Source organism: Oncorhynchus gorbuscha, linkage group LG23 (genome assembly GCF_021184085.1).
Source record: "Oncorhynchus gorbuscha isolate QuinsamMale2020 ecotype Even-year linkage group LG23, OgorEven_v1.0, whole genome shotgun sequence".
Classification (NCBI taxonomy): Eukaryota; Metazoa; Chordata; class Actinopteri; order Salmoniformes; family Salmonidae; genus Oncorhynchus; species Oncorhynchus gorbuscha.
This window is the reverse complement of record NC_060195.1, coordinates 40,825,678-40,841,171: the sequence shown is the minus strand read 5'-3', so window position 1 is coordinate 40,841,171 and position 15,494 is coordinate 40,825,678. Positions and strand designations below refer to the sequence as shown.

Below are 15,494 nucleotides of genomic sequence, written 5' to 3'. Positions count from 1 at the left end.
TAAACCAAACACATACCTCCACGGTCTCCCAAACTAATACATTCAAATATCCCGGACGAGCCCCTGCTTGTCACGAACCGTAACAAAAAGGGAGATAAGGAGTAACAAAACATATATTTATTAAATAAAACAACTAAGTAGAATATACAATGGTGTGTGTAAGTGAGTGTTTTGCATGCATGAATGTGATAATGCAGGGTGTTGAAAGGTCCCAAAACAAACAACCAAAAATCACCAAGAAACACACCGGGCCAGGTGTTTCCCATGAAGCTGACGACCCTCCCAACTTCGCCCACCCGCATCCTAATAAAGAAACAAGAACAACGAGAGAATACGGCAGACAGAGTGGGAGGGTCATCACACACCATTGATATTGAGAAATACAAAATAATATGTAAGGTAAATTATACTTGTTTTATGAGATCGAAAAACACATTTGGAGGGATCTTATACCATTCCTCCATACAGAATCTTTTCCAAATTCATGATAAAAAAAAGTTTTAATAATAAATAAATATGTATGTAAACTTCAACTGTGTGTGTATGTATATATATATATATATATATATATATATCTACACACACACACACAGTGGGGCAAAAAACGTATTTAGTCAGCCACCAATTGTGCAAGTTCTCCCACTTAAAAAGATGAGAGAGGCCTGTAATTTTCATCATAGGTACACTTCAACTATGACAGGCAAAATGAGAAAATCACATTGTAGGATTTTTAAATGAATTTATTTGCAAATTATGGTGGGAAAAAAGTATTTGGTCACCTACAAACAAGCAAGATTTCTGGCTCTCACAGACCTGTAACTTCTTGTTTAAGAGGCTCCTCTGTCCTCCACTTGTTACCTGTATTAATGGCACCTGTTTGAACTTGTTATAAGTATAAAAGACACCTGTCCACAACCTCAAACAGTCACACTCCAAACTCCACTATGGCCAAGACCAAAGAGCTGTCAAAGGACATCAGAAACAAAATTGTAGACCTGCACCAGGCTGGGAAGACTGAATCTGCAATAGGTAAGCAGCTTGGTTTGAAGAAATCAACTTTGGGAGCATTTATTAGGAAATGGAAGACATACAAGACCACTGATAATCTCCCTCGATCTGAGGCTCAAAATGATCAAAATGATCACAAAAATCCCAGAACCACACGGGGGGACCTAGTGAATGACCTGCAGAGAGCTGGGACCAAAGTAACAAAGCCTACCATCAGTAACACACAAAAAATGCTGAGTTGCATCCAAAGAACACCATACCTAATGTGAAGCATAGGGGTGGAAACATCATGCTTTGGGGCTGTTTTTCTGCAAAGGGACCAGGACGACTGATCCGTGTAAAGGAAAGAATGAATGGGGCCATGTATCGTGAGATTTTGAGTGAAAAGCTCCTTCCATCAGCAAGGGCATTGAAGATGAAACGTGGCTGGGTCTTTCAGCATGACAATGATCCCAAACACACCGCCCGGGCAACGAAGGAGTGGGTTCGTATGAAGCATTTCAAGGTCCTGGAGTGGCCAGTCTCCAGATCTCAACCCCATAGAAAATCTTTGGAGGGAGTTGAAAGTCCGTGTTGCCCAGCAACAGCCTCAAAACATCACTGCTCTAGAGGACATCTGCATGGAGGAATGGGCCAAAATACCTTACAGAAAACATTTGACCTCTGTCATTGCCAACAAAGGGTATATAACAAAATATTGAGATAAACTTTTGTTATTGACCAAATACTTATTTTCCACGATCATTTGCAAATGACTAAATTAAAATTCCTACCATGTGATTTTCTGGAATTATTTTTCTCATTTTGTCTGTCATAGTTGAAGTGTACCTATGATGAAAATTACAGGCCTCTCTCATCTTTTTAAGTGGGAGAACTTGCACAATTGGTGGCTGACTAAATACTTTTTTGCCCCACTGTATATATACACAGTTGAAGTCAGAAGTTTACATACACCTTAGCCATATACATTTAAACTCAGTTTTTCACAATTCCTGACATTTAATCCAAGTACAAATTCCCTGTCTTAGGTCTGTTAGGATCACCACTTTATTTTAAGAATGTGAAATGTCAGAATAATAGAGAGAATTATTTATTTCAGCTTTAATATCTTGTATCGCATTCCCAGTGGTTCAGAAGTTTACATACACTCAATTAATATTTGGTAGCATTGCCTTTAAATTGTGTAACCTGGGGTCAAACGTTTCGGGTAGCCTTCCACAAGCTTCCCACAATAAGTTGGGTGAATTTTGTCTCATTCCTCCTGACAGAGCTCATGTAACTGAGTCAGGTTTGAAGGCCTCCTTGCTCGCACACGCTTTTTCAGTCCAAATTATCGATGGGATTGAGGTCAGGGCGTTGTGACTTTGGAAGTATGCTTGGGGTCATTGTCCATTTGGAAGACCCATTTGCGACCAAGCTTTAACTTCCTGACTGATGTCTTGAGATGTTGCTTCAATATATCCACATAATTTCCCCCCCTCATGATGCCATCTATTTTGTGAAGTGCACCAGTCCACCCCGCAGCAAAGAACCCCCACATCATGATGCTGCCACCCCCGTGCTTCACAGATGGGATGGTGTTCTTCGGCTTGCAAGCCTCCCCCTTTTTCCTCCAAACATAACGATTATGGTCAAACGGTTCTATTTTTGTTTCATCAGACCGGAGGACATTTCTCCAAAAAGTATGATCTTTGCCCCATGTGCAGTTGCAAAACATAGTCTGGCTTTTTATGGCGATTTTGGAGCAGTGGCTTCTTCCTTGCTTAGCGGCCTTTCAGTTATGTCAATATAGAGGACACGTTTCACTGTGGATATAGATACTTTTGTAACTGTTTCCTCCAGTGTCTTCACAAGGTCCTTTGCTATTGTACGTTCATCTCTAGGAGACCGAAAACGTCTCCTGTCTGAGCGGTATGACGGCTGCATGGTCCCATGGTGTTATACTTGCGTTCTATTGTTTGCACAGATGAACGTGGTATCTTCAGGCATTTGGAAATTGCTCCCAATGATGAACCAGGCTTGTGGAGGTCTACAATTTGTTTTCTGAGGTCTTGTCTTATTTCTTTTGATTTTCCCATGATGCCAAACAAAGAGGCATTGAGTTTGAAGATAGGTCTTGAAATGCATCCACAGGTACACCTCCAATTGACTCAAATGATGTCAAATGACTCAAATTATGTCAAATGATTAGCATATCAGAAGCTTCTTAAGCCATGACATCATTTTTTGGAATTTTCCAAGCTGTTTAAAGGCACAGTCAACTTAGTGTATGAAAACTTCTGACCCACTGGAATTGTGATCCAGTGAATTATAAGTGAAATAGCTTGTCTGTAAATAATTGTTAGAAGAATTGACTGGCGGCTCTGGAGGAGCCTGGCTGACCATCCCCTATAGCATGTACTGTATGTGTGTGTATATATATATATATATATACACACACACATATATATACACACATACAGTATATGCTTTTTGGTCTTAATTTACTGTTAGGTGTTATGGTTAGCATTTTGGTTAGGGTTAGGCTTAAAATCTGATTTTATGACTTTAGTGGCTGTGCCAGCTAGTGACCACAATGCAGAGCTACCTCCAGAACAAGATTCATGACGAGAAATGCTAACCTGCCTAAGATCCCTCCCAACGTGTTATCCAATCGCATAAAACAGGTTGTTAACCTACTAAGGGGATGGTGCGAGGGTGCTGAAAACATGGATGCCAATCATTTCGACCTGGATCTTTTTATTTTATTATATATATATATATATATATATATATATATATATATATATATATATATATATATATAATATATATATATATATATAATAATATATATAAAAGATATATATATATATATATATATATATATATATATATATATATATTACTTATTAAACAAAAACAATTATCTGAGCAGTAAAAGTATAATTTTTGGGAGCATGCAATGTGGCCCAGTATTTGTATTATTTATTTGATAGTCTTTTTTGCTCATCTTTATCAAGGCTACCAATAATTGTGGACTGTAATTCTTTCAAGTGGAAAGACATATGACGTCAACTTCCATCTTGTTGACAGGAGCACATAAGCCATGTTGAAAGGCGAGCACCCACAGTGTTAAGTCCCAGAGGCTACAGAGAGCGATTGAGAGGCGAAGAAAAATAGATGAGAAATGACTCAAGACAGAGCAAGGTTCTCTCTCAGAAAAAGAGCGAGAACGAGAATGTTGAGGAGAAAGAAAAAGAGGACTCCCGGGCGGTGGTAATCAGATCTGTCTCCCGCCAGCCACTGTTCGAGAGCTTTCGCTTTAAAATGATATTTCATCCGGCAGGAGGGCTAGGCGAGGCGAGGCGGGGATTTCAGATTATGCCCTGCAAACCACCGCTCTCCACGGCAGATTAATAGCTGGATTTTGCAGAGGCTCGAGCAAGATATTCATCTCCTCCTGTTTCTCCTCCCTCGCTCTCGGTCTCTATCTCGCTTATATCCTTTCTTCTCCTCCCTCCTGCACTCATTCGATCTATACTTCAACCTGATTGTCATTGAGACCCTGTAATGGTGCTAGAGAAAAGGGGGATTTAGGGAAGAGTGCAAATAGGGTGGAGGTGTTGCTGCCTTTGTTGTTGTTGTTCTACAGTATGAGGAAGAATACAGTGCATTCGGAAAGTATTCAGACCCTTGACTTTTTCCACATTTTGTTATGTCACTGATACTGTAAGTATTCAGACCCTTTGCCATGATACTTGAGCTCAGGTGCATCCTGTTTCTATTGACCATCCTTGAGATGTTTCTGCAACTTGATTTGAGTCCACCTGTGGTAAATTAAATTGATGGGATATGATTTGGAAAGGCACACACCGGTCTATATAAGATCCCACAGTTGACGATGCATGTCAGAGCAAAAACCTAAACTTGAGGTCGAATGAATTGTCCATAGGTCGCCGAGACAGGATTATGTCGAGGCACAGTTCTGGGGAAGGGTACCAAAATATTTCTGCAGCATTGAAGGTCTCCAAGAACACAGTGGCCTCGATCATTCTTAAATGGAAGAAGTTTGGAACCACTAAGACGGTTCCTAGAGCTGGCCGCCCGGCCAAGGGGAGTAATCAGGGGAGAAGGGATTTTGTCAGGGAAGTGACCAAGAATCCATTGGTCACTCTGTGGAGATGGGATAACCTTCCAGAAGGATAACCACCTCTGTAGCACTCCACCAATCAGGCATTTATTGTAGAGTGGCCAGATTGAAGCCACTCTTCAGTAAAAGGTACATGACAGCCCGCTTGGAGTTTGCCAAAAGGCACCTAAAGGACTCTCAGACCATGAGAAAGACCATCACTACGGTGAAGCATGCTAGTGGCAACATCATGCTGTGGGGATTGGCAGGGACTGGGAGACTAGTCAGGATCGAGGGAATTATGAACGGAGCAAAGTACAGAGAGATTCTTAATGAAATTCTGCTCCAGAGCGCTCAGGACCTCAGACTGGGAATAAAGTTCACCCTCCAACAGGACAACGACCCTAAGCACACTGCCAAGACAACGCAGGAGTGGCTTCGGGACACGTCTCTGAATGACCTCGAGTGGCCCAGCCAGACCCCGGACTTGAACCCTTGAAAATAACTGCAGCGATGCTCACCATCCAACCTGACAGAGCTTGAGAAGAATGGGAGAAACTTCCAAAATACAGGTGTGTCAAGCTTATAGAGTCATATCCAAGAAGACTCTATGCTTTAATTGCTGCCAAACTGTACAAAGTACTGAGTAAACGGTCTGAGTATTTATGTAAATGTGATATTTCCGTTTATAAAAACCTGTTTATGAAAATGTAAAAAGCCTGTTTTTGCTTTTTTCGTTATGGGGTATTGTGTGTAGATTAATGAGGATGTTCTCTTATTTAATCCATTTTTTAAAAAGGCTGTAACTTAACAAAATGTGGAAAAAGTCACTATGTGCTCATGGAAGTGTTGCATGTCTTTAGACCCATGACAAGTTGTGAGAGAGAGAACCTCGCTGTCAGGTGCAGTTCAACGGTGGATGGGAAATGTAATATTTTGACTACCATAATCACTTGTGTGATCATCCCGCACTGATTTCAATGTCGAGCAACAGAATAGGAAAAACCCCTTCAAAGATCAGCTTATTTTCCCTCTTTCCGTCCTCCAGTCCTTTCTCCTTCATTGCTTTAGGTAAACAAGTCAAACAGATACTGTATTTCTCCATCTGTCAGATTGGATACGACACAGCAGCAACACCAGAGTCCCGCTTCCTTTGTCTCCCTTTACTATGAAGACTCATTGATATCTCTACTCTTTTATTATGTTGTGAAACAGAGAGATCGTAGTTAGGTTGGATCTGAGCTCATGGCTAGTGCTGTGGGGTGAAGAGAGGACAGTAGAGTGGAGTTTGCTGTTGTGAATGCATTGGTTGATGATGTATATATTGAAGCTGTGATCCGAGTGCAGATCAGGGTTGCTGCCTGCGTCGATCTTGGTGTATTGTGCGTACCTGTATTGTGTTCCTCACACACCTATCTCTGCTCCTACAGAATATCCAGTCTGAGAAAGAGGCGTTGAAAGAGGGGAGAGAGAAAACACCAAAATACCACAGAACAGAGGACGGCTTTATCAGAATAGGTGAGTATTAGTATGAAAAACAGCTTTGCCTGGGTCATGTACGCAAGGAAGGAAAACGTGGATTCGTCCAATCAGAAACATGTTTTTGTTTTCCATTGCAAAACACTTTGTTACAGTACGTTCTAATGAAAACGTCCCAGCATTCAATTAGCACCATGCTACCGAGGACATGTTTCAATAGGTGGTAATTAGCACTGGGTATTTATTTACCAGTGTTAAGAACTAGTACTGCAGACAGGATCACCCAAAGCCAACACTATTCTCCCTGCCAAAATATCCCTCAATGTCTTTCCTTATTGTTTTCATCCATCCATCCATCCATCCATCCATCCATCCATCCATCCATCCATCCATCCATCCATCTCCCCTGTCTAACAAAAACCTTGTGGCAGATACACCAGCAAACAGGGACAGTTCACACAGACTGAGACAGGTCCTGACAAATAACACACACACACAGGCCTCTGACTGTTGATTTTATTAGGATCCCCATTAGCCAATGGCAATTATCGAGGGCTCCAACGGTACCGATTAGTTGCTGCACAATCTAGCACTTTTACAGGATGATGGGTCAGTGGTAGGAGTGGATAAGGGCTAACTTCACAGTTTTAGTAGACCTTAGGTGCTCTTTCTGAAATTGTATGAAGTGCAAGAAAAGTGTTGCGCCGGTGTGCTTTAAAAGGATAGCATTGTGCTCATTTAAGAGAAGGGATGAAATGACATTACAATGTTCATACCATTTTGAAATAGGAAGACGGGTTAACATTTTGTTTAAATATGGCGGGGAAAAGGGTTTGAGGTGAATTCCATTACAACTGATTCAGTAACAAGTGTTAGATACTTTTATGGTTCCTTCCTTAATTACAGATCTGAGAGGTGTGGATTTGGTCAATGCAATAGAATAGAAACCTTGCTTTCATTACAGCATTATCCAATGACATACAGATGATTGATTCATTAAATTAAGGAAGGAAGTAGGGAAGGAGGAAGTGAGTGAGGATGTATTCTTTCAGTATTTAAGCAGGGGCCCCGAGCCTGTCATTCAAGTCTCTGAAACACAGCCACAATGACCTCTTGTTCTCCGCACTAGCTTTTATCCCATTGAATATGAAACTCCTTATGACATTAGGGCTGGGAATTGCCAGGGACCTCATGATACAGTATTATAACAATACTTATAGCGCCTTCATAAAATATTCACACCTCTTGACTTTTTCCACATTTTGTTGTGTTACAAAGTGGGATTAAAATTGGTTGTCAATGAGCGGCACAAAAATACTCTGTCAAAGTAGAAGAAACATTACACATATTATAATTGTTATTATTAATTGAAAATAAAAACTAATATTTAGATTAGATAAGAATTTAACCCCATGAGTCAATACGTGTTATAATCAACTTTGGCAGTGATTACAGCTGTGAGTCTTTCTGGGTAAGTCTCTAAGAGTTTTGCAAACCTGGATTATACAATATTTGCCCATTTATTCTTTTAAAAATTCTTCAAGCTCTGTCAAGTTACTTTTTGATCAATGCTTGACAGCCATTTTCAAGTCTTGTCATAGATTTTCAAGCTTATTTAAGTCAAAACTGTAACTAGGACACTCGAGAACATTCAAAGTCATCTTGGTAAGCTACTCCAGTGTATATTTCGCCTTGTGTTTTAGGTTATTGTCCTGCTAAAAGGTGGATTTGTCTCCCAGTTGTCACGCCTTGGTCATTGTATTTTGTGTTTTTGTTATATGTTTGGGTAGGCCAGGGTGTGACATGGGTTTATATGTTGTGTTTTCGCATTGGGGTTTGTAATATTTGGGATCGCGGCTGATTAGGGGTGTGTCTAGTTAGGCTTGGCTGCCTGGGGCGATTCTCAATCAGAGTCAGGTGCTTGTCGTTGTCTCTGATTGAGAACCGTATTTAGACAGCCTGACTTTCGCGTTGTATTTGGTGGGTGTTTGTTCCTGTCTTAGTGTTGTAGTCACCAGATAGGCTGTAATAGGTTTTCGTTTTGTTTGTTGTTTTCATTTACAGTTATTTCATGTACCGCTATTATCTTCATTAAAGTCATGAGTAACCTACACGCTGCATTTCGGTCTGACTCTCTTCATACAACAAACAAACGACATTACACCAGTGTCTGTTGGAAATCACACTGAACCAGGTTTTCCTCTCGGACTTTGCCTGTGCTTTGCTCTATTCCTTTTCTTTTTATTAACAAAAACAACTCCCTAGTCCATGCCGATGACAAGTATACCCATAACATGATGCAGCCATCACCATGCTTGAAAATATGAAAAGTGCTCCCCGGTGATGTTGTTTTGGATTTGCCCCGAACATAATGCTTTCTATTTAGGACACATTTTTTGCTGTTTTACTTTAGTGCCTTATTGCAAACAGGATGCATGTTTTGGAATATTTCTATTCTGTACAAGTGTCCTTTTCACTTTGTCATTTAGCTTAGTATTGTGGAGTAACTACAATGTTGTTGATCCATTCTATCACAGCCATTTAACTCTTTAACGGGTTTAAAATCACCATTGGTGAATTTCCTGAGCGTTTTCCTTCCTCACCGTCAACTGAGTTACGAAGGGCACCTTTTCTTTGTAGTGAGTGGGTGTATTTATACACCATCCTAAGTGTAATTAATAACTTCACCATGCTCAGAGGAATTTTCAATGTCTGTCTGTTTTTTTTACCCATGTACCAATCAGTGCCTTTTTTTGCGAGGCATTGGAAAACCTCCCTGGTCTTTGTGGTTGAATCTGTGCTTAAAATGTATTGCTCGACTGAGGGAACTTACGGATACGGTAATTGTATGTGGTGGGTTGAACACCTTTATCGCACACAGAGTTAGTCCATGCAACATATTATGTGATTTGTTAATTATATTTTTACGCCTGAAGTTATTTAGGCGTGCCATAACAAAGGTCTTGAATACTTATTGACTCAAGACAAAACATTTCGTAAAAACATAATTCTTACATTATGGAGTCTTGTGTCTAGATCAGTGACACAAAAACTACATTTAATACGTTTTAAATTCAGGCAGTAACACATTATGTGAAAATTCAGGCAGTAACAAAAAATGTGGAAAAGTCAAGGGATGTGAAAAACTTCTGAAGACACTGTAGGTGCTGGTACGATATGTGTTGTGATTATCGCAATTCTATGTATTGCAATTCGATGCACTTTGATATGTCAACCATATTGCTCACTAAATGTCTGCAGCATAGAGATGAGAGCATGAGAAAATTCCTTTTGATCATTTGTGGACAAAAGTGCTGAAAACATTTTTGATCACTATTAAAGAAGGAGATAGAGAACCAGCTATAGGATGAAAAATAACAGAGGTTTGTTGCAGGTAGACTAACTCTGCTTAGAAAAAATAAAAATAATAAATCCAAGTATTGGTATAGTATTGTCTAAAATAATATTGTGAGATGTAACTGTATTGATTTCCCCCTCCCCCCATCCTTATGACATCATATAAATTATTACAAGCGCTCCCACTCATTCATTATTAGTTCGTGCAGGAATGAATATCAATCTGGCACAGTAGTTCACATTTGGACCAAATTAATTAATTGTGTGATATTGCTATCAAATGTTCATCAGGTTATATTTCTCCCTCCAGCTCCACTCAGTAGAATATTAGCTTTCAGGCGTAGTGTAACCTAAAACACAACTCACTCTATGCTCCCCATGTTTGATTTGATACTCTACGTTGTGGAACTAGATTTATAGGAGAGAGAATTGATTTTGTATAGGTAGCATTTCTGTAGTGGAGCGCAGTGGCGATTTTAGCATGTAAATATTGGTGGGGGAAAAATAAATAAATGTGGGATGCATGCCAGCAAAGCCATCACACAACACAACACTAAACAGTACATTAATTGCACTATAACGGTGACAAACGGTTGCCCACGAACTGTTAGGGCATACATAAAGCTGTCCCAACAGCAGAGTCCCAACACCTTACCACTGCTACACCTGGCTATCAGCGGAGCTTGTCTGTCAGCGAAAAAGTTAATTCAGACTCATTTACTGCCTTAAAAAAAACATAGCTGATATGGCTGACTTACTTAATCAAATGTGGTTTCTAATGACAATTGAGATGTACAAACTATGGCATAAAGGGACGACATGCGGATAAGAGGCAATCCATGATTCCGATTAAGACATTATGAGCGAGCTAGGACAGACGTAGTCAATATCACTATTTGTTCAGCACTTTTGAAATGTAAAGCAACAGAATTCAGAACATGGGCCGTTCATTCAGTGTTCTCCCTGTACCAGTCAGAACCACAGGATAAATAAATGGGACATAAAAACAATGAAAGCCCTTACAAAATTCAATGACTACATTTCTCAAAAACAGGTTGTAATCTACATGTGCACCACCAAGTCAGAACAGTATGCGAAAATAGACTAAATTATTAGGGTGAGGCACATTGGCTACCAACAGCTTACTACACAACATATTGTGTAAGTATAACTTTCTTAGTTACAGTATACATTTCTCATTGGCATATTACATCATTTATGCAGCAGCATACAAAACATTTTTGGGCCTTGTGCTGGGCTCACTTGAACAGGAAGGTGGCATGATGGTCCTTTGTGGGCAAATTTTGGCGTCAAAGTCTGTCATTCTCTGGATTCATGGTGCTTTCAAGACAACTGGGAACTCGAGAGAAAAAAAAAAGTTGAATCATGATGACATAAGTGATCTTAGTCGTAGCTCTAGAAAGAGGCCCGAGTTGAAAGTTCAAAACGTATTTTCCCAGTCGAAGCTAATTTTTCCCAAGTTTCCAGTTGTCTTGAACACACTAAAATCCAATTTTGCAATTCCGAGTTAACAGTTGTTTTGAGCGTGGCACAAATCATGTTGAATGTTTATCATTTTAAACTCGGAAAAGAGACACGTAATCTTAGACTTGGGACCATACAGTCACTCCACTGAATTGAAGGCTAATGATTGCTTTGCAATGCTTGCAGTTAGTCACTGATTCCTTCCAAACCACTCATTGTTGAATTAGCGATTTCCAACTTGTTGTGTATTGTATGTGCAATGGCCAATGAGCACCAATACGTTTTATCTATAATTTCTCTTCATATGACAAGGATTAAAAAGGATTTTCCAGTAGATTGTGGACTTGATTCATGATGCTGACTGCTAGCTAAGATTTTGAAAGTATGATGTTGATATTGAACAGTCCAATCAAAGCTACTGTAGATTATAATGTGATTTGACGTCACTTTATCTGTGGCCAATGACCTTGAGCCTTCTTGGATGGGAACTTCTCATGTAATTATATGGCAGCACCCAAGGGACTTGCATTTTCTAGCTCTACCCTTAGAATTGGCGGTAACGTAGTGTCCCCATGAGTGACAGAACACTGAGCCAATCACAGCGCAACGCTCTGTATTTTCTGCCGGCTTGCCCCACCACCACAAAAAGTACTGAGCTAGGCTGAAACACATGCATTTTGGAGCTGCCTTACTGAAGATAACAAAAAAGAGACCATGTTTGTATGCGGCTTTATTAACTCAATGATATATATATATATATTGTTTTACATTGTTTGCAAACTGATATATATGTGACACGTATCAATGCCAAAATAACATACAAAACAGGAAAGCCCCCCCCCCCCAAATGACGGGTTGCCACTGGCAGAGCGACAAAGAAATTATAGCAAAGCATGTTATGGTTGTATTTGATACAACCTCTTTGGCTTGAACCAATTGAAATGTCAACACAACATATCTTGACTAACATATCTTGACTCTGTTATAATTTAGGAGCTTGAGGTACAAATGCAATACAATGCTGCATCATGACTATGGTGTTTGAGGAAGTCAATAGATTTCCAGCCACAGTCCATTAGTTATATTGGTTTGATATATCGATCCTCTCTCTCTCTGTCCTCTAGGAGTGTTTCATAATGGGATCGCCGAGGGGGAGGTAGACCCCACGTTCGGGCCCCTGGAGGCTCTTCGTCTCTCTGTGATCACAGACTGCCCCGTCTGGGTGATCCTGAGCGAGGTAAGCCGTCCCAGCCCATCACCCGTTCAACACAGAGCCTTGGGATCGTTGTCTCATAAAGAACCGCTTGAATTTTAGTTAACTTAAAGTGATAGCTCACTGAAAAATCTAAGTTGGTCAGATGTTTTCAGGCCTCAAAAATGGTCTTATGTCAAGTTTAATCCATTAATCCATTCAAAGCTATCCTTTGATTTTGTCTCAAATGCTATGTCTATTGCACTTCAGATATTCATCAAGAAAGCAGAGTGAACTTCAACACACCGCGGCAATACCTCAGTCATCCGTTTGACCGTTCCGCAGAGGAACAGAGCCTTCACAAGCTATACTCATTCCTTGGCTTTTGGCAATGAGTTTCTCGAGCGCGGTCAGAGTGCGCCATCTTCTGACGCGATCTTGCCATCGCAGGGTACTACTGAGACCGTCAGCCCAATTCACGGTTGACAGACGTCATAGGAAGATCTGCCCAGACGCGAAATCGGAGAACATGCGGCCCCGCGTGGACGACACAGAGACTACGCTGTATTTAGGAAACTGTATTTATGTGTAAATAAAGGTTTATGTTTTAAATAACTGTAATTACACTGGTAATTGTCAAATAGCTGGCGAGATTGCCTCTCCCCTTTTGATGACAATATGACAATAAAATATTGCTGCTTCCGAATCAAGACTTGGCAACACAGTCACCCAGATATGACAAAATTGTGCAACTTCAATATCATTTAATCATGTATGACAAATGTTCCTGGTTTTACCCAAATGTATACATAAAATACCTATGTATGTGGATATAGGCCTAATATGCATATTTATGTAACACAATCATATGAATGATCTCTGTTATGTGTGTTTATGTATATACAGTGAGTGAATGTCCACAAAAGTCAGTCAGAAAAGTAGCCTAGGCTTATACAGTATAGAAGGAAATTGAACTTTAGCTAAAAAGTACACTTGTCTGTTTGAATAAAATGTATTTATATGGTCAATTCTAAAGCCAGAAGTCAATGTAGGAACACTATGATTATGGTTCGAACATCTGTTTGTTGTTTATTTCATGAACCATCATTGCTTACACCCCCCCTATCAATTTGCCTTATTGTGACATGGAGTAAACCCGGTTGTTGGGATAAATCAATATAAGCCATGGCCAGACATGAGCTCCTCTATTGCATTAGCTAGGAAACCAGAAAAGACAGCTGTCTCGATAATACAGGAAACATACTGTATATCTGGCTTAACTGTTGGATTTGCTCCGTCTGCCAAATATCAGATACATGGAGTTAGTTGTATCCAAGGGACCACTGGAGATACACGTGGCTACAGAGTCATTGTTTGGACTGGTCGGATGTAAGAGAAATATGTAGCTCTAACCAATGCATGAAGAATCATCTTTACTGTCAATTGGATCTTTGTTTCTCATAATGACCATGAAGAAGTCAAGGAAGGACCCCTCTGTCTCATTTAAGTTCCACTCAAGTGAGGTATGAAAGAGAGAAACTGTCCAATATGACAACCCCTCTCTTTCCACATAGTCTGCACTACTATTACATTGAGTTGGAAGTCGAACTTATTCAAGGACTGTAATTGTCCAGACACCAGACTTATACAGTACATCTTCCAAATAGGCTCTGTAAATGCAAGGGCTACACTCAACTTTTATGCATTACCACGATGCAAAGGGTATATAGCAGTAAAGGGACACATTCATTTGCTTTTGTACAACTTGGATCCACATACTATTTTTTTCCAGAGCCCTACCACAAAACCATTGAAAGCTTTTGATCAAAGATCTAAAAGATTTGTGTCGGTAAAGAAAAATATTATGGGATTTCAGCCAATACAAGGGTACTGAAAAATAATACGCTTGGGAACATATAGCAGCTTCGAGGCTGCTTTCCTATCGAATACCGACAGGCAACAGTTGCTAATTCTGTTCAACATCAACACAGTTTCTCAGCAATGACAGAAATGAACTGGTTTTCCGTTCATTGAGGTGTGCACTCCAGGGTCAGTCAGCGCAAACTGGAGGTTGTGCCAAAATGATTTGTCTTAGCAGCCCCATCAATTTTGTTGGTTTGGCCGCTATACAATAATAGCAGGTGCACGGTTGCATTAAATCAACGGAGGGCAATGGACAGAAAAATCTGAACTGTACCCAATGACTCTGACCTGCCCTGTGCAAAGAAGGAGAAATTGTTTTATTTTCTTGTAAGAGCCACTGGAATGCATTGCTATTATACGTTGTATTTTGTATCGTTTAGATAAAATATATTTAATGACGTTATCTTCTATCCAATCTGTGAATTGTAATAAAGACAGAATTTCAATTGACTTGGCTTTGTTTGTCCAAAGTTAACCTCTTGTCAATTCAATGCAAATCTGAGTATGCTAATCTCGCCTATATGTGGATTAGTTTGCTGTTATGAATGTGCAAGGGTCATATTCCTTGCATACGTCATCAATGGACCGTGTGACTTCAATGTAGTTATTACTATGTGACAATCTTTTGTGATTATTTTGCAGGGTAGGCTATTTAATATTTTCAATTAGCTGCATAGAATCAGGCACTTCAGAATAACTGAATGTATAGAATACAGCTTTTATTTTGAAACAGTATCCTCCATACAATATAATGTAACACTACACAAATCCTGTGCATTACTATGGGGCTCGAACACACCTAAATTTGACCAGGATGGGGACATGCAATATGAATCTGTGGTGGTTAGTGTTAATCACGGTGAGGAAAAAGAATGGTATTCTAATTAATTGTACCTTATTGAATGAGTGGCAGGTAGCCTAGTGGTTAGAGCGTTGGAC

At 39.9% G+C, this 15,494-nt stretch overlaps 1 protein-coding gene across 2 annotated transcripts in view; it reads left to right on the top strand.

Moving 5' to 3' along the window:
- mgat4b (alpha-1,3-mannosyl-glycoprotein 4-beta-N-acetylglucosaminyltransferase B) overlaps nucleotides 1-15,005 on the top strand; it is a 222,872-nt gene extending 207,867 nt beyond the window's left edge. For both annotated transcript variants that reach the window (XM_046323934.1, XM_046323935.1), the window contains exons 13-15: nucleotides 6,550-6,637; nucleotides 12,565-12,677; nucleotides 12,903-15,005. In XM_046323934.1, the coding sequence (XP_046179890.1) occupies nucleotides 6,550-6,637; nucleotides 12,565-12,677; nucleotides 12,903-12,926 (225 nt within the window). In that variant the 3' untranslated portion in view covers nucleotides 12,927-15,005. The remainder of the gene's footprint in view (nucleotides 1-6,549; nucleotides 6,638-12,564; nucleotides 12,678-12,902) is intronic.
- Nucleotides 15,006-15,494: the final 489 nt, after the last annotated feature.